Source organism: Emys orbicularis, chromosome 1 (genome assembly GCF_028017835.1).
Source record: "Emys orbicularis isolate rEmyOrb1 chromosome 1, rEmyOrb1.hap1, whole genome shotgun sequence".
Classification (NCBI taxonomy): domain Eukaryota; kingdom Metazoa; phylum Chordata; order Testudines; family Emydidae; genus Emys; species Emys orbicularis.
The window spans coordinates 213,665,993-213,686,487 of record NC_088683.1 but is presented as its reverse complement, the minus strand read 5'-3'; the positions used below and the strand labels follow the sequence as shown (position 1 = coordinate 213,686,487).

General features: G+C 41.2%; 1 protein-coding gene across 1 annotated transcript in view; it reads left to right on the top strand.

Annotated features, from left to right (window-relative positions):
* The window catches only part of USP9X (ubiquitin specific peptidase 9 X-linked), a 219,439-nt gene that overhangs the window by 176,525 nt on the left and 22,419 nt on the right, over positions 1-20,495 (top strand). Inside the window, exons 34-38 of the mRNA XM_065423841.1 lie at positions 1,585-1,726; positions 2,421-3,171; positions 3,972-4,095; positions 5,636-5,861; positions 19,949-20,078. Of these exons, the coding sequence (XP_065279913.1) occupies positions 1,585-1,726; positions 2,421-3,171; positions 3,972-4,095; positions 5,636-5,861; positions 19,949-20,078 (1,373 nt within the window). The remainder of the gene's footprint in view (positions 1-1,584; positions 1,727-2,420; positions 3,172-3,971; positions 4,096-5,635; positions 5,862-19,948; positions 20,079-20,495) is intronic.

Genomic DNA, 20,495 nt, shown 5'->3' with positions numbered 1-20,495 from the left:
AATTAAATGATCACAGTTCTATTCTTACTAAAAATGGGGATTTAAAATTTTTTTTACCCTTAACTTAGCAAGAGACAGTTATATGTAATTTTTCTTACATTGTTTCTTACCTATAATTAAAGGGATATCAACTTTAAATGTATGCATAGGCTTGACAGAATTTCTATTTAATTTTTTATAGTTTTGACAGATATCAATGTTTATTCTTAATATTTTTATTTTTATCTATTAAAATTTTCACAGTTGTGAAATTATGGTGGAGGGTCCGGCAATAATTTAGTAACAGTAGATGTGATTCAAAAAGTTAAAATTTTATACCAGTTAAAACACAAATTGTTCACATCACATCAAAATATACGAAGTAAATGTCTTTAAATCATACCTTAAGTTCTCAAGCAGCATTTTTCTTACTTTGCCTATCTGTCCAGTTTGCTGCTTATTGGTGGAATTATTTTTCATCTGTTTGTGTGTGCACAGTGAAATAGACGTTTACCGACATTTACCAATAAAAATCCAATTCTTCTTAGCCTGTGTATGCACTTTCAAACACATGAGCTAAAAGTAGTTTCAGGTACTATACCTGCCTCTGAATGCCCCTACCAATTTTGTGGTTTTACAGTTTCATTTTCCTCTCTCTAAAATATTCTTCTGTTCTGTTGTTGTGCCAAAGTCCTGCTCAGCAGGAGAAACTGAGTGACTGTACAAAGAAACCAGTGGAACTGACTATACATTGTGTTGTCAAACACACTATACAGAAAAAATTATAATCTGATGTGTTACTTATAAAAAGAAATGTACCTATTGCTATAACTGAGCAGCTATTAAGATTGAGACCAATTGTTTTAACAGATCATTTTTCTAAGTGCTCTAAAATCTATGTGCTTACTTGAATTGTTTTGAAATTTGCAATGCCTCATGAGTGTCCGGGGTAGGACTAGTGGTTGAAATTTGAGCAAGAGGTTCATAGTAACACATCTGCTAATCTGCTCCAACTAATCCCACCACCGTTCAATACAACTACACCTAACACATTGAACACAGCTGGAGTGCTCTCAGATAAGTGCCACAATTCAAATCTGCAGTGTGACACAAACAGTAGCATATTCTTTTAGTCATTCTTCATGTCTGCTTACTGTGGTGCCATCTTTACTGATTCACTCCAAGTGGCTGTTGTTAGCTTCAGGGGATGGAGTTGTTTTCTGTGGTAAATACTTATTTTTGTAAACCGTTTATCCTTTTTTTGGGAGTATCAATCACCTGGTGGAGGGCTGTGGTTTGGGAAGGAGCTCATGTTGAAGCTTAATACAAACCTATTGTACTTTGAACACACCAGACGGTTTTAAAAATAACAATCTACCATTTTGAATTAGCACTTCAGAGGAAGTAATTTCAACTGTCATCTTTGATAGTTGAAGCAGTGACTTTAAATACATAAGTTTATACAATAAAGAATGACTTCTTATTTTAGAGTGTCAAACTGTTGTAATCAAATGTCTAACAAAACTTTTTATGCTAGTGTTTTGCAAACCATGTAAAATTGCCAAACACATTTGTATCTCTCTCCCCCTCCCATCATATCTGTAGGTACGAGTGCGAGGAATCCTTTACAACTCTGAATGTAGATATTAGAAATCACCAAAACCTGCTTGACTCTTTGGAACAATATGTCAAAGGAGACTTATTGGAAGGTGCAAATGCATATCATTGTGAAAAATGCAACAAAAAGGTAATGATCCTTTTTGTGATTTATTTTTGTGCAAGTTTGTTACTGGTTTAACAGAATTTTAGCTTGTTTTTAGCATAATATATTTAAATTTGATGATTTTTTAGCACATAGATAATTTATCAGTCCGTGGTTGGGTGGGGCAGTTTCACTGTGAATATTTCTGAGAAACAATCATTTATTTAAATAAAAGACTTTAGAATTTGTCAGGAATCCAGATCTCAAATGACCAACCTGCTTCTCTCCTATACCTAAAGTTACTGCAGCCCTGTTTTTTAGTGGTGAATTTTTTTATCAGCTTAAGGAAAAGTGGATTGGTAAGCAAACCTTTCAGAAGTAACTTGGAAATTTGTTTGAAATGTATAACAGATCAGATGATCTCATGGTGATGTAGGCTGTAGAGAACTGCTACAGTTTTAATAGTTAGCAATAATTCAGTGAGATGTTAAGGATGATATTTTACTTCCAAGTCCATTGCATGCTCATTTTAGTAAATTTGAAATGCTGTTTACACTATGTTGTTTGCTTTGCAGCCAAGATTATATTGATGCTGAAGTTTCTCAGTATATTATTGATAAACATTGACAGTATTTATTAAATGGGTTTTTCATCATTAGACCTTAGATTTTGTGTTGAGTGATAATGAAAATTTAAGAATCAGTATCTGTTAATATACTGTTTGGTTATGTTTTTTTAGGTTGATACAGTGAAACGCTTATTGATTAAGAAGTTGCCTCCGGTTCTTGCTATCCAGTTAAAACGATTTGACTATGACTGGGAAAGGGAATGTGCAATTAAGTTCAATGATTATTTTGAATTTCCACGGGAGCTGGACATGGAGCCTTATACAGTGGCAGGTGTAGCTAAATTGGAAGGAGATGATGTAAATCCTGAAAATCAGTTGATACAAAATGAACAGCCAGAAAACGAGCACTCTGGGAGCACTAAATACAGGCTAGTTGGTGTACTAGTACACAGTGGTCAGGCCAGTGGTGGACATTATTACTCTTACATTATCCAGAGAAATGGTGGAGATGGTGAGAAAAATCGATGGTATAAATTTGATGATGGAGATGTAACAGAGTGTAAAATGGATGATGATGAAGAAATGAAAAATCAATGTTTTGGTGGAGAGTACATGGGGGAGGTGTTTGATCATATGATGAAGCGCATGTCCTACAGACGCCAGAAGAGGTGGTGGAATGCTTACATTCTTTTTTATGAACGTATGGACACAATGGATAAAGACAATGAACTAATAAAATATATTTCAGAACTAGCTATGACCACTAAACCCCACCAGATTAAAATGCCATCAGCCATTGAGCGAAGTGTACGGAAACAGAATGTGCAATTCATGCATAACCGTATGCAGTACAGTCTAGAATATTTCCAGTTTATAAAGAAATTGCTTACTTGTAATAGTGTCTACTTAAATCCTCCTCCAGGTTAGTATTTGAAAGCTTCTTATAATATATTGTTCTTATAGAAAATTAGTCTCTGTTGCCAGGAAAGATTTTATGATCATTGTCTAGAATTCTTGAGTCGTAGCAAAAGTTAATTTATTGCATTTTGTTTTGAACATCTTTTGTTTCTAATGGGTACTGCTTTTCTTTAAGGTTACCTGCACCATTAGAATAATTTTTCTGATTTTCATTTTAAAAAGGATTTATTAAGTTATTTTTTATCTATTATGTTAAATTGTTTTTCAAAAATCACTAAACTCAAATAATTCTTATGGATACCAGATTTATTACATTTCTATAATACTGTTGCCATTTTTTTCCTGCCATCCGTTTCTTGAAGTCTTACTTGTTTGTTGAAGTTACTTACCTTTTGTTTAAGTGTTCGTTAGTAAAGGCAAAAGTAATAAGCAGCAGCTGCTTTGGTTGATTAACTCCATCACTCAGCTGTTACCTAACCAAATTTTCAAGGTTAGGTCTAATTTTTCAGAAGTGACTAATATCTCAAGTTGGGCACATAGAATTACCTGAAAGCAGCCTATTTTTTTCAGAGAGTGGAACCTGAGCACTGCCTCTTTAAGGTATCTCAAGTTAACCCATAATTATTGTTCGCTTTTGAAAGATAAGGCCTTAATCAGTAATGAGAGGCTCTGGGCATTGTTAGATTCTGTTTTGACCAGGTTTATGCTACCAAACAAGAACATTAGTTGGTCATTTTGCCAATTGTAGGTAAAATTATTTGTGTTTTATTTTGTCTACACTTGAGTTTTTTCATTTTTCTTTAGGACAAGATCACCTGTTGCCTGAAGCAGAAGAAATAACTATGATTAGTATTCAGCTAGCTGCTAGATTTCTCTTCACCACAGGATTTCACACAAAGAAAATAGTTCGTGGCCCTGCTAGTGATTGGTATATTTGTCTTTAACGATGACTCTACCGTTTTGAGAGTTTGGTTTCCTTTAAGGAAATTCAAGTTGTGTAAAAATAGTATTAAAACTGTTTGAAGTATTCATTCCATGTCTATTTCAAATGTGTGTGTGGAGATGAGAGCTAAATCTGGATGGGAAAGTACAGGGGAGATATTGAGCCCTAAATTGAAGTGAGAGCTAGTCTCCTTTTGATGTATATGATGATTGTGCAGGAATAAGCTATACCATAGTAAAGGTTGTGTTACAGAATTCAGATTTAACAATATTTTCTGTAAAAAATCTCCATTGCAATGGCAAAAACCAAAACACAGAATATAATCTCTGAGCACTGTTTGAATTTCTCATGGTGGTTTGATGAAAAATGACCTGGTGCAGAGATTTGCAAGAGTTTACAATCACCACTTCTGGCAGTTTTTCGCTGGATTGTCTGTTTTCTTTGTTATCCCTTTTGCAAGAAATCTAATACTCTGGGACACAAACGCATCACCTCCCATTTTAAAAAATACATTAGCTGAGAGTTTATGCAACTTCACTGCCAAAACCAAGAGCCCAGGTCTGAAACATGAGAAACCCATCTGAGGCTCTGTACTGTACTGTCTTTCAGAAAGGCTAACCCATACTGGTTTAGTCAATCGGTAACCACCATAAACCCCACTCTTCTTCCAGAGCTGGGAATAGAATCACCAATACTCGATTTCTGACTAGTAAATAGTTGTGTAACACACTGGGAAGGTGTTAAACCCTCCTCCAGTGACTGGTCTAGAAAGGAGCTAGCATTTACTCGTGTAGCTCAAGTAGTAAGGGTCTAAGCTAGGAATCTGATGATCAAAAAGTTCTCATAACCTGCTGCTGATCTGTGGGTGGGGGTAGTACAACTGCATGTGATTCACACAATCAGAAGACCTTTTTAAAGCAGGTTTTGTACTTCGAAACTATGATAAACTGTAAATTATGGTGTGAATCACCAAAATACACATTTCATATTTTGTCTTGACCCACCTGGTGCTTGTGTAATCCATTGATCAGTTATGCTTCCCCCCTCTGTGCCTGATCCACAGAGGAATTGAGTCTGCGATGACTCTCAGCTTGGGAGCCTACATTAGAGTGCAAATTTGATGAAGTTGGGGTACGTATTGCTTTTTGGCATGTGTTGGAGATGGAAATGGAAGCTTTCTGGCTTAATATTTAACTCTAATTGCGGTACTTTCATTTGAAATAATTTGTATGAAAGAAAACCACAGTGTGTTCCTTTTTACTGTTTAGTGAACAAAACAGTTAAGACAGCTCTAGTCAGGATAAGTAATCACATTCTCTGTGGAGAAGTGAACAGATGATCAAATAGACCTATGTTTGAGGAAAAAGCAGATTTCTGTACAATTTCTAAAGGAATGGGTGGTGCAGGACAGCAAATGGAAGACATGCTATAGAAAATGAGGGTTGCATCTTGTCAATATCTGTTAAAGTTATTATTTTAAGGCCGATGTTACATTACAACTGTGATATTATCTTCTCTGTTTCAGGTATGATGCATTATGCATCCTCCTTCGTCACAGCAAGAATGTACGCTTTTGGTTTGCACACAACGTCCTTTTCAATGTTTCAAACCGCTTCTCTGAGTATCTTTTGGAATGCCCTAGTGCTGAAGTGAGGGGTGCATTTGCAAAGCTTATAGTATTTATTGCACATTTTTCATTGCAAGATGGACCATGTCCTTCACCTTTTGCCTCTCCTGGACCGTCTAGTCAGGTATTTACACAGTTTTCAGTCTAAACACCTACTTATTTGTTTGGCAACTTGTTTAAATGCTCATTTGGAACAAGTGTCAGCATCAAAGCTGCAAACTCTGCATGATTGTTTATAAACAAATATTTGTTTATAATTTCTTATAACTCTTCTGGTTTTAATGGAGGTGAGCCTCAGGTTTTTCATTCAAACTCCTGCAACACTAGAGGCAGCAAAAATCATGATTTCAATGTAGTTCAAAAGAAAAAAGTTTACTACTTTTTTATCTGGTCAGTCTGGATGCGTAAAATTAATGTTGTAGTTGTTACAATTCCAAAAACAAACCTTCACTCCATCAGATTAATAACTACAGAGTGTAAGTATCAAAGCAGTGACAGAAGTAGGCTTTATTAATTTTCAACTTGTATTCTTCAGAAAGTGATAAATGGTGTAAAATTTAGCAATAGAGCCTCTGTGATGATGAAGCTGGGCATGTTTTAATCACTGATAGTTTTACTTCATGTGGCAGTTCAAATCTTGCTATATAATCCTTGTTTGGTCTCCTTTTATAGTCTCCACAGGTGGATTTGATGTATCAGCTATGCACTTAGACCCAGCAGCTGTTTTTATATTAAAAGCTAAATGAAAACTTCTGCATCTGCATTATTTATTGCACTGTTGTAATAAATAATGATGCACTATCCCCTGTCTCCCACAGTCATTTTTTCTGTTCAAGTGTAATCTATTCTGCAAAATGGGGCAGCTCCAAGTTCCTTTGTAATGTAAGTAGACGGATCTGCTGCTGGGATTTTTGAGCCTACTACCTCCCCTCTTCCTTAGCAACCCAGCTGTTTTAACCATTCTGTTGTCTTCCTTTGCAGAAAGCAGATTTGATTATTATTTTTTTTTAAAGGGGTGGGGAAGGTGGAGGTAGTGGTTGTAGGTCTTTCTGGAAATCAGTGCAGACACATTTTGTGTGTCCCTGTCATTAATGTGGGAATGTCCTCTGATTCCGAATTCCGCTACCGGGTACTGAGTGCAGTTCTCCAGAACCACTTACAGTTCTTCACTTAGTGGTCTCCTGCTCTTAGTTTTGAGAACTGCTATATATGGCACCCCACTATGGGATGTCAGCCAGAGTCTGAAGCCAGGACTTTCAGAATCAAAAGCACAGGCGTCTGTTCTGTGAAATAAGGAGTCACAAATAGTAGGCTCTTTTCTGTAGCCCAGTGTCTCCCACAATTCAGATAGATACGGGATATTCCAGTTTCTGGAGGCATTTCAAAGCTGTAGCACAGCCCGGGCTAGCCATGCCTGCTTTTCTGGCCTTCTGTGTGCTGCCAGAATGTCTGCCTCCACTTCAGCAGTCATGTGGTGGTTCACTTTGCTCCTGACTTTTCTTTGTCAGTTTATTATTGTATCTGTTTTTTTTGTGTATTAGGAACAGGGTTTCTATTTTCTCCCTTTCCTAGATCAGCTATTTAGCAGTGAGATGGTGTCAACCACCCAGAGACAGCACTCTAGTGGCCCCCGGTGCCCAGTGCCCCTGCATGGCAGAGCTACCAAGCTAAATCCAAGCAATGTGCTATTTGTGAGACAGCTTTTACAGGCTCTTTGGAGGGTCAGTTATGCCCTGCTTTTTCTCAACCAACCAACCTTTGCACTGCTAGGGCATGGGACTCTGAATTGGACAGGCACGTTAGGTCCTTCTGCCCCAAGAAGCTGCAATTCCAGCATAGAAAAGCCTGATCTGGCAACAGAGAGAGGGAGCGATTCCAAGGTTGAGGAGAACTTTATCTGGCCAGCCCAGGGGGTAAATCCTGGGGCAGAACAGGACCGGAAGGAAAAACCCTTAAGGATCTACAGATTTCCACTCCCCCTGGACCTAAAATGAGGTATAAGTTCTCTGTTCCTCCTCTTCTCAGTTTGAATTGGAGAACTCCAGCAATGAAATCCCATCCTCTTGGCAGAGGGAGTGGGACTCCACAGGGGAGGACACTGAGGGAGACGTATCTAGAGAGCTCAAGGCACTGCATATAAAGCTTGCTACAGAAAGGTGGCAGCGCTTACAAAGCGGGCCAGAAACGTTACAAAATCCAAAAAGAGAAAAAAGGAAAAGAAAAGGTTTTTAAAAAAAAACAACCCTAAGAGAGATTCATTCTTTAACTCAGACAGCTGCTCCACTACTGAGGAAGGGGACCTCTCAGATTCATGCTCTGAGCAGGATAGAGAAAAAATGCAACAAAGGGTCTTTCTCCCCCCCTCCTCCCCAGTGTTTGAAACCATGTACAAAAGGTTGCATCCACAATTGAGATCCAACCTGAGCAGGCAGAGGGACAAGCCTAAAAGTAAATAACCTGCCTTCTAAATCCTTACCTGAAACATCCATTTTTTGAGGATGTGATCAGAGAGGAGTAGAAAACCCCTGATAAGGGTAAATGCATAAGCAGGCATGTACTTAGGTATTACAAGTTGCAATAGCCAAAAAAATATTACAGACATACCAAAGATTGATGCTGAGGTGGCATCTCTAGCAAAGATATGGTAATCTCATCTGAAGGAGATTTCTTCACCAAAAATCCAGCTAATAGAAAGATGAAAGCCACCTGCAGAAGGGGCTTCATCAGCCACCCTTAGAGCATCCCTAGCGGCTACATGTTTTCCAAGAGTCACAGCGTTTTAGCTGATTGACTTTAAGGCCATGAAAGACAGACCAATCCTGACTTTTGGTCTACACATAAGCAAATTTTCACTAGCAACAGCCTTTGTGGCAAATGCCTCAATGGATACAATGAGATTTTCAGTCAGGGCCATGGTATCCACCTCAGCAGCCAGCTGTCACATCTGGCTTTGTCCCTGGAAGATTGATGCTCACTCTAAACAAATTATGTGCTCATCTAAATTCCCAGGCTCTCTCCTTTTTGGGAAAAACTAGTGGCAAAAGGCACAGCCAAACCAAAACACTTTCGCCCCTCCCCACCCAGTAGTCTGAGGGACGACAAAACCCAGCAACAGACAAAAATGCTGCTTTTGTCCATCCTCCTCACAAAGGAATCAAACAAAAGACAACGAGTATATCAGGGCAGAAACCCTGCATGGGGGTGGAAAATCCAGAAGTGGATCTACCCCTTCTGAGTCCACTATGAGAACAAACAAATGTGCCTCCACCCAGACCTGAATCTAGGTGTCAGAATTTTCCACTTCTCAGAGAATGGCCTTGATCGACCACAGACAAGTGGGTGAGAGAGGTAGCAGATACTTCCTGGAACTAGTATCAGAGGGGTAGCCGTGTTAGTCTGAATCTGTAAAAAGCAACAGAGGGTCCTGTGGCACCTTTGAGACTAACAGAAGTATTGGGAGCATAAGCTTTCGTGGGTAAGAACCTCACTTCTTCAGATGCAAGTCATCTGAAGAAGTGAGGTTCTTACCCACGAAAGCTTATGCTCCCAATACTTCTGTTAGTCTCAAAGGTGCCACAGGACCCTCTGTTGCTTTTTCCTGGAACTAAGGGCCCCACATCATCCCTTCTTAATCCAATCCCCCGACTTGAGCAACCCCCTCAAACGTAAGCCAGTGTTAAACAAAATCTTGCTTCTTCTTTGAGTAGTGTCTGTATGGGTGCTCCACTGTAGGTGTGTCTGAGTCCCGATGCTGCTGATTCGAGAACTTTGGTAGTAGTGTCCCTTTAGCCCGCGCGGGCGAACCCTCCTCAGTTCCTTCTCAACTGCCCTGGCTAGAGATGGAACTATAGTTGTCTATCCGCAGATCATTAACTCTCTTAAAATTGCTAATCTGTAGCTTCTCTTGAAGCCTTTTTTCTTTACTTCGTTTACATTTTATTTTGGCTGTTGCCTTTAAAAAAAAAAAAAAAAAAAAAAAGGAGGAGGAGGAGAAAAGGACTTTGCCTTCCGCCAGCCCCTGTGGGGGGGAAGGGAACCACCTTGCGACAAGGGTATGCCTGGCTCTCCAGGCTTCAAAAAGTCCTTTAGTTGTAAGGAATCTATACCAGTGACCAATGGACAATCGCTGTGCGTTCTCTGCCTGCGAGAGAGAAACATTCCACAGAAGTGTGGCTTGTGTCAACAACTGAAGCCCAGATCCAGGAAAGAGAGAGAATTGAGGCTCTAACTCCTACTCATGGAGTCAGCCCTTCAGTGTCCAGAGTCCCAGCGTCTGCAACCGTCTACTTTGAAGGGAGGTGAGCCCAGGCAGACGCCCGTGAGCCACTCACGTAAGGCTTTTAAGAAAAGGTCTGTGAGTCCCCATAGCGAGTCCCGACCAAGCCATAAGTGATCTCCGGCTCAGTCATTATCAGCAGTACCAACAGCACTGAAGCTGTCTAAATCTGGTACTCAGGGCACGGGCAGTACCAAATGGACAGAGCAAGTCAGGCTGCCTAAAGAAAGACCCAATGGGAGCAGGCAAAGAAGCACTGGTACCACGGAGGCATGAGAAACATAGTTCCACCTTACAGAAGGCTCCATTGGTACAGACATCAAGATTGGTACTGCTGGTGATACGCCAGGCACAGATGGACACTGCTGTCAGGTCCACGTCTTCCTCTCAGTCGGTACAAGTCTCTCAGCACTGACACCCTCCGCACAGATTTCCAATGCACAACGGATCTTTCAGTTTCTGAAGCACCAGACTCTCCTCTGCTCAGTACCGGGGCCCCGGTACCGAGTTCACCCAGAGCCCTTGTATCATCAATGACTTCCTGCCGCACACCACCCTTTTCGTTGTAGGAGTCAGAAAGTGAGCAAGAGGACCTGGCTTCCCTCCACTCTTCTTACCTGCCATCAGGCATACTGCCCCTCAGACCCACAGTCTCCCTGGTTTTGGGCAGCTGTGGTACTAACCACTGGGCCCCTTCCCATCAATGTGGCTGTACTGGGATCCTTAGCAGGTCCAAAGGTAACAGACCTCCATCTCTACTGTGGCATACCAGTAGCCAAGGAAGTACCCTCCTTCAGCTGCTGCTTCAAGGGCCTCTGAACCCCCTGAGCAGGCAAGGGAGGAACTGGAAGCCCAAGTTGAGGAGGAAATCACTTCTCAAGCCCACTTCTTGTTGTCGTCATCTGATGTGAGATGGTGATGCCCCCTCTGCCATCCAGGGCTGATAACTTTAAACTACTCCAAGACTTGGCACAGAGGGTGACAGGAGCACTACAAATACCTCTGCAAGGGGTGACTGAGTCGCACCAGAAGCTGGTGGACATTTTACATTTTTCTACCTCTTCCAGAGTGGCCCTCCCTATTAACGAGCCTCTATTGGACCCTGCCCAGATAATATGGCAGACTCCCGCATCTGTCCCACCAACTTGCAAGTGGGCGGGCAAGAAATATTATGTGCCAGCGAAAGACACAGGAATTTGTTTTCACACCCACCTCCTAATTCGATCATTGTGGATGCGGTTATTTCTAAGGGACACCAACACCAGTTTAAGTCCACCCCTTATGACGGTAACTGGAAGCGCCTGGACCTTTTTTGCAGGAATTCCTCGGCCACCCTCCAGTTTCTAGTAGCGAACTGTCATGCTTTGTTGGCTAAATATGACTATCAAAACTATGCCAAGCTTAGTTTGATCTCTACTGCTATTGTGGTGAGACAGTCTTCATGGCTTCATCTGTCTGGCTTCCCAAAGGAGGTCCAATTCACTGTGGAGGACCATCCTTTTGAAGGGACGAAGCTATTTGCAGAGATGACCCATGCCTCCCTTCACACATTAAAAGATTCCAGGGCCACCCTTCGATCCCTCAGGATCTATACTCCTGGATACAAAAGAAAATGTAGTCATCAGCCTCCATTCAAGCTCTGCTCATCACAATATTCATCTCAATATTCACAGAGATCATATGAACCCGAAAGGAAGAAGCCCCAGGTTCCCTAGACGGAAGACATCAGGATCTCAGCAAACTTCCCCTCAACCCTCCACCTTGAAAAGACAGTTTTGACAGGTTGGTTGAGTTGTTTATAGAACACTCTTCTCACCGCTGCATCACTCTGGAAAATTCCACCCATCCCTTCGGGGAACATCTCCCTCCATTCTGCAGCACCTGGGAATGGATAACCTCCGACCAATTGGTGCTGGAGATCATCTGGGATGTATACTCCATCCATTTCTTCTCCCTCCCCCCTTTCAAATACCCTTCACTGTCCCTCTTCAGTGAGCCAGTGCCCATACATCTAAGGGGTGGAGGTTTCTATTCTCGTTACTTCCTGATACTGAAGAAAAAAGGGGGTTGGAGACCCATACTGGAATTCTGAGCCCTCAACAAATTTATCAAGGCTCAGAAGTTCAGGATGGTTACGTTATCAAAGATCATTCCAACGTTACAAAAAGGAGATTGGTTCTTGGCCCTCGACCTCCAAGATGCTTACTGCCACATTTCAATCATACCTTACCTCCTATCGCAGAACATGAGACAGACCTTCCATCCTGTGGATTCTGCGGCTCAAAGCATGAATCCTTCATGGTTCCAGCACATAGACATCTTGCTCAGAGGAGGCACAGGAGGAAAGGAGCTGCTCATTATACCCATCTACAAAAATAGAAGAGATTTCTGATCTGATGCCAGTCCAAAGGTGTGACTCCAAATACAGGCACCTTACCAGTAATCCTGGACTACCTGTTGACTCTCAAGAAATCTGGACTCTCTCTATTAGTTTGCAAAAGGTTCATCTAGTAGCAGTTGCAACTTTCCACCAGCAGGTAGAAGGATACTCAATCTTCTCCCATCTGACTACAAAGAGGTTTCTCAAAGGCAAACCTCTTCCCACAACCCAGACTTCCCAATCCTCAATGGGATCTCAACCTAGTGCTAGAAGGACTGACTAGATTGCCATTGGAACCTATGGCCATTTGTTCATTGACTCACCTTTCCATGAAGACGGTGTTTCTGATCGCCATCAACTCTGCAAGAAGAATAGGAGAGATAATGGCTCTGATGGCGCATGCCCCTTTCACTGTGTTCTTCCCTGACAGTCACGCTCAGACCATATCCAGAGTTCACTCCCAAGGTGACTTCCGCATGAATCAGCTTATTCAGCTTCCAGCCTTTTATTCCAAACCTCATCAGGATAACAGGGAAGCCATCTTCCATACGCTTGACATGAGGAGAGCCTTGGCTTTCTATTTGGACAGACAAGAGTTTTCAGAAAATCTGACTCTTCCTCTCCATTACAGATGAGCCAAAAGGTACAGCGATTTCAGCTCAAGGACTCTCTAAGTGGGTCTCAAGCTGTATTAAACTCTGTTACAGTTGTGTAATGTAACAACACATCTTCAGTACGCAGGTACTCTACGAGGTAGGTCTCCTCGTCCATTGCTTTATCCCTATATCAGAAAACTGCAGAGTAGCTACGTGGGCATCTGCACACACCTTGAAAGAACATTATGCCATCCTGGAGGATTCAGCTCCAGACACCAAATTTGGTGCCCCACAGCTCTATCATCCATATCAAATTCCACTCCGAAGTCCCAGCTTCTAGTGGTGGGCACTGCTCAGGAGTCACTTACAGTGGAGTTCCCATAGGGATACTACTCGAATACAAAGTTACTCACCTTGTGCAGTAATGATGGTTCTACGAGATGCGTGTCTCTGGGTACTCCACGACCCATCATCCTCCCCTCTACTTCGGAGTTCTAGTAGTTGACTAGACTCTGTGGTAGAGAAGGAACTGAGGGGAGGGTTCGCTTATGCATGCTAACTAGCCCCATGGCAGGTGGGAAGCAGCGCATGTGCTGGCTGAACTGACACTGCTACCAAAGTTCTCTGATCAGCTGCTCAGGGACACAGACACACCTACAGTGGAGCACCCATAGGGGGACACATTTCAAAGAACTATCATTACTGCATCAGGTGAGTAACTTCTTCATCTCCTGGACATAGGATCAATAGAAACTGTTCCCTTAGAAAAAAATTCTTAGGACTGTGCTCCATTTTCTTCATTGCCCAGAAGCGAACAGGGTCAGCCATTCTAGATCTCAAGCAGATGAAGAAAACGAAATTCCAGATGGAGACTATAGATTCAATGGTAACATCTGTCTCAAGGGGACTTCTGTGGACCTGGTAAATGCATATCTCCATATTCCTATATGACCATGCACTGTAGTCTACTGAGATTTGCTTAGTCCTTGCCTTGAAGAGTTTGCGATCTATCTTTTTGTTCTGTTTGTACAGTGCCTAGTACAATCGGGTCCTGATACACGATTATGGCCCATACATGCTACAGTTCTCCAGATAACTAAATTAGTCTTAGTGTATCAGTTATTATTGTCTTTTTAGCTGGAAGTTTGCGAATCTGCTAAATACCCTGAAGTTTTTGGGGGGCAGATTTCCATCAGTTTAATATCCAGCGATTCAGACTCTATTGAGGAAAGATGTCCTCTAATCTAGATGTCTACCAGAGATTAGCTCGTAGGGGCATCTCATTCTGTCTCCTCATTTATATCATGTGAGGTGCCAAAGCACCTGAACCATTATGATTGCTGTAGTGCTTATTTAAGACCTCAATCCTGCAGCACTTACCCATGTATGTAATTTTAAGCACATGAGTCATTCCCTTAAACTCATTGGGACTATTCACAAGTGTTTCCAGGATTGGAACCTAAGTGTCAATCTGTCTCGCAGTATGTATGTTCTATTCCAGGGGTGGCTAACCTGTGGCTCCAGAGCCGCATGCGGCTCTTCATAAGTTAATATGTGGCTCCTTGCATAGGCACTAACTCCAGGGCTGGAGCTATAGGCACCAACTTTCCAATGTGCTGGGGGAAGGGGGGTGCTCATTGCTTAACCCCTGACTCTGCCACAGGCCCTGCTCCTACTTCACCCCTTCCCCCGAGGCCCTCGCTCCTTCCTGCCCCCTTCCCTGAACCTGCCATGCCCTGGCTCCTTCTCAGGTGCAGGTTGGCCACCCCTGTTCTATTCCAAGACAGTCTGGGGTTTCAGAACCTTTATTTACGTTTACTTGACTAATTTCCTTAACCAAAAGCATGGACAAATTTTAAAGAAGTCTTTTTTCCAGGCTAGCAATAGCCACTCACCTATTTCACTTGGCACTTAAGGTACTTCATTCTGTCTTTTGCCATTTATTTTACCTGTTGTCTGCAGGCTTTTGGTCATCTTAAGGTCTTCAGTAAAGCAGACATCTAATGTCACCTACACTTTTCTGTAGCTTTCTCTCAGGGATTTGTCTTACTCGTGTTCAGAATCTATTTAAAGGAGAACTGGAAAGACTCACTTAGATCTCTTTGACTCTGCTCCACATAATGCCAGAATGCTTCAAGAGTTATTCTTTTGTCTGACTAGAACAATGGATGTCATCTTCTCAGTCCAAGAGATTTTGAAACCTAGCTCTTGGGTTTGATGATGTGATTGTGGAGCAAGATTCTTGAAGTTTAAGGCCAGAAGGGACCATTAGATGATCTAATCTGACTTCCTGTATATCACAGGCTGTTAAATTTCACCCAGATACCCTTGTATTGAGCCCAATAACTTGTTTGACTAAAGCATAATTTGTGTTGGGCTAAAACATACCTTCCAAAAAGGCATTCAGTCTTGATTTGAAGTTACCAAGAGATGTCAGCACTTCCCTTGGTAGTTTATTGCAGTGGCTGATGACTATCTACCCTCACTGGTCAATTAAATTTAGAAATTAGGCACTAATTTTTATCTGGCTTCAGCTTCCAGACATTGTTTTGTTATACCTTTCTCCACTAGATTTAAGAGCCTGTTCAGTACTCAGTATTTTCTCCCTGTGAAGGAATTTATACACTGTAATCAAGTCAACCCTCGTTCTTTTTTAGATACACTGAAAAACAAAGGGCTCAAGTTGTTTAGCTTAAGGCATTTTCTCCAATTTTCAACATCCTTTTTAAAATGTGGACACCAGAACTGGATGCAGATGATACCAAACTGGGAGGGATTGCAACTGCTTTGGAGGATAGGGTCAAAATTCAAAATGATCTGGACAAATTGGAGAACTGGTCTGAGGTAAACAGGATGAAGTTTAATAAAGACAAATGCAAAGTACTTCACTTAGGAAGGAACAATCAGTTTCATACATACAGAATGGGAAGAGACTGTCTAGGAAGGAGTATGGCAGAAAGGGATCTAGGGGTTATAGTGGACCACAAGCTAAATATGAGTCAACAGTGTGATGCTGTTGCAAAAAAAGCAAACATGATTCTGGGATGCATTAACAGGTGTGTTGTGAGCAAGACACGAGAAGTCATTCTTCCGCTCTACTCTGCGCTGGTTAGGCCTCAACTGGAGTATTGTGTCCAGTTCTGGGCACCGCGTTTCAAGAAAGTTGTGGAGAAATTGGAGAGGGTCCAGAGAAGAGCAACAAGAATGATTAAAGGTCTAGAGAACATGACCTATGAAGGAAGGCTGAAAGAATTGGGTTTGTTTAGTTTGGAAAAGAGAAGACTGAGAGGGGACATGATAGCAGTCTTCAGGTATCTAAAAGGGTGTCATAAGGAGGTGGGAGAACTTGTTCATCTTAGCCTCTAAGGATAGAACAAGAAGTAATGGGCTTAAACTGCAGCAAGGGAGGTTTAGGTTGGACATTAGGAAAAAGTTCCTAACTGTCAGGGTGGTTAAACACTGGAATAAATTGCCTAGGGAGGTTGTGGAATCTCCATCTCTGGAGATATTTAAGAGTAGGTTAGATAAATGTCTATCAGGGATGGTCTAGACAGTATTTGGTCCTGCCATGAGGGCAGGGGACTGGACTCGATGACCTCTCGAGGTTCCTTCCAGTCCTAGAGTCTATGAATCTATGCAGTATATCAGTATTAGTCTCATCAATGTTGTATATGTTTCAAGTTGCTGCAAGTCACCAACTAGATATTACAGTGACTGGTAATGTATCAATAACTAAGACACATTCTGGACACTCTTGTGCATTCTTTTTATGCCTCAAATTCAATTGCAAAATTAGATTAGTAGCTACCACAGTCACTCTTGGCTCCACAGATCAGGGTTTATTTCTAACATGCTGGGTCTCTGCTTTGACAGAACCTCCAGTCTTTAATCCTAGATGCTGACCAAGTTTAAGGTGGTCAGAGCCACATCTGGATTGTGATGAGTCAACTTCTTTTTTTATTATTATTTTTTTGGTCATGGCCTGCCACAGGATAGCACTTTTTAGAAGTGCTGAGAGTGCTGCTTCAGCTTTGGGGCTTTTCTCTTACTTGTTCTGACCATGAGTCACAAGCAGAGTGAACGATGAAGTTATGATCAGAGGAGCACTCAGTAGAGTCTAGGAAACATTTCATAAAGCTGTAATCAGTGCAAATATAAATGGTTTGCCATTACTGATTTGGAGCTGTTCTTCGGGTGAAGAGTCTAGTTAATTGGTGTCTCAAGAAGTCTCATTGTTCAGTTTGTCTCAGTGTAGACAGACAATTGTCCAGTGAGAAGGCATGAATACATCCACTGCATTTATTTAGTAGAGTCTTACCTCACAATGTCTGGAGAATCCATTATGGATTTAAGTCCACTGCCTGTGGGTGGAAATCCTAGCTGATAATGGCTAGTGAAAGTCAACATTGAGTTAGTAACAGGTTGGATTGATTTATTAATTCCTTAGTGTAGGGTACAGAGCTGACTTTATGAAATATGCTGAGGTACAACTGCTGCTTAGGGAAGCCTTTGCTTGACACTGAAGTCATAGAAGGAAGCAGAAGACCGTGTTTTCCAGCAGTTTGAGCTCAGAATTGGGAGTCTGAAACTTGGTTTTTTTGGTTTGTTTTTTTGGAACTTGAGGCTTTGCCGCTCACTCGGATTTTGGACAAGTCACTTTTCTCTTGCTTCGGTTCCCTCTCTTCAAAATATGGGTACCATTTACCTATAATTCTTGAGAGACACTGAGGATTGATAGTGTTTGTGAAGTGACTTGAAGATGTATAACATGATATATAAAGGCTAAACATTCATCCAACTATCACCCAGTCTTTCAACTCGCCTTTATAGGAAAATGAATCAAGAAGGTGGTGGATGGGAACTGTTTGAACCAATCTCTAGATGAAGACTAGTGCCCTAGAACATTCCAGGACTGCCCTGAATGATCTTGAGGCTTGCTGTTTTGTCATGATACAGAAAGAACCATAAACTCTGAGGACTTACTATTGGCAGTTCTTTGCAATGAAGCAAGGTTTAGCCTTTCAGTACTATACAACAAAGGCCTATCTTCTGGATTGAATGACCAACTGTTTCCACCATCTGTTTAATTTTGTGTATTAGGCAAGGTGGGTGAGATAATATCTTTTACTGACCAACTTCTGTTGGTGAGAGAGGCAAGCTTTTGAGCTACACAGAGCTCTTTCTCAGGTAGATTTGAAAGCTTGTCTCTCTCACGTACCTGAGGAAGAGCTCAGTGTAGCTCTAAATCTTGTCTCTCACCAGCAGAAGTTGGTCTAATGAAAGCTATTACCTTGCCCACCTTGTCTCTAATATCCTGGGACCAACACGGTTACAACACTGCATACAACAATGAAAAAATCTAATTTTGTGTACGTACACACACACACAATTCATTAAAGGGGTGAGAAGCTTTGGGGTCCTTTTTAGCTCATCATTGAGCCTGCATGATCAGGTTGCATCACTGACAAACACCATGTTCCACCTCCAGCTTTCTAGGAAAATTCACCTCTTCCTTCCAGATAAGGATGTGGCCACAGTAATGCAGAGATTTGTCATCTCCAGGTTGAATTATTCACTGTGTCAGAAGCTGACTATGTAAACAATTCAAAGGCTCCAATTTGCACAGAATGCAGTTGTCCTCTCCTCCATGAGATAGGTTGCCATAAGTACAGCACTCCTGTACTTTACTCCCTTCACTGGCTCCTGCTCCTTCTCATGCCAGTTCAGCGCCTTGGTCCTGATTGGGAATGCCACTAAGGGATCATATCCCAGCTACATTAGAGACCATATCTCCCATATCTGACCTGCCAAGACAGATACACCCTTGGACATTGCAAATCACAAAGCCTAGAAGGAAGCATATCAGAGCTGGAGTTAAGCCATTAGTGGTTGAGGTGACCCAGCCAGTGAACAAACTTACACAGAAGATGGGTCTAATCAATAGTGTGACTACGTGTAGGGAATGCTGCAAATCCTTTGATAAACCTTTTCTGCCACAATCAAACCCTGTTCACCCTATCCCCCTCCTCCCTGCAAAAAATCCTCAGTAAAATTAGGGGCGGGGGGGGAGGACACCCACATTCAGATAGTGCTTCCCATAACCAGAGAAAGGGAGAAGAGCCAAAGACTTAATGAAGTTCACAAGGGTACCTCACTTATACCAGCTATGATCCTGTGATGTGCTCAGGTAGTATAGTGATGAGTACCAGTGCTAAATCTGGAGAGGTTTTTCAGTATGTTGGTATATGAACTTTTACTTAATATTAAAATTGTTAACTCTTAATTTTTTCTCCAGGGAATTAACAGTGATGTCCTTTAATTCTTTACTTTATTGGAGGCTGTTTACTCTTGCTAAGGAACATCGATTATTTTTATTGCATTATCTATGATGATTAGTCACATTCTAAATATACAGGTCATTTATTTTAAATACATAACTGGATTTATTCTCCGATAGTTCAGGTCTATCTTAAGTTCTTAACTTCTGGAGAAGATCAAAATACATGCAAGCAGTTGTTTTTCCCTTAAGTCTATGTTTCTAGTAGAATATCGCTTGCCCATCCTCCTTTCTCACTAGTTATGAATGGGTTTTTCTTATAATTATAAATTTTTGATAAAAAAAACCTACTACTATAATTTGGGTACTTGTTTGTCTTTCCCAATGTATGTACTGCATCTTAATAGGAAAGCAGTGAATATTTTTCTTTTGTCAAGTACTGTGGAGCATTCTTATTTTTCTCACTTGGGACCCAGTAATTGAAGCTGTCATAGAATTTCATAAACCTGTTTTTTTAACTATTCCACTTTAAAAGGGCTTCACCTTATACTAGTTCGCTGCATGAAAAATGACACCTAAATAGGCTGACAGTATAATCAGGTATTGAGCTCCCATGTATGGATTTACTGAATGGAAACTGTTCAGGAACTGCCATTAATGTTAGAACTTTTTTGTTTTGCAGGCCTATGATAACTTAAGTTTGAGTGATCACTTGCTGAGAGCAGTACTAAACCTTCTTAGAAGGGAAGTATCTGAGCATGGGCGCCATTTGCAACAGTATTTCAATCTGTTTGTGATGTATGCCAACCTAGGTAAGTAGTTTATGAAATATGCTTAATGGTGTTGCTGTAAGGCACTCTGTTTTTACATATGGGAAACTAACCATGCTGACTCAAGTAATGAGATTACCAGGATCAATAAAAAATTGCAGGCCATATTGTAATTGTGGGGGTGTTAATACTTTTAAGAATATTAGGTACTTATGTAGCACTTCCAACTGAGTATTTCAAAACATTTCTGACAATGGGTGTATGAAACTTCACAACGCTTTTGTGAAATAATGTCCCATTTTACAGTTGAGTAAAGTGAGGCATAGAGAGGCTAAATGGTTTGCCCAAAGTCTCACTAGACTGTGCATGATCAGTGTGGTCTAGTAGTCAAAGATTGGGACTATAAACTTATAATACCAGGTCAGCAGAAGACTTGCTAACCTTGAGTAAGTCAGTTAA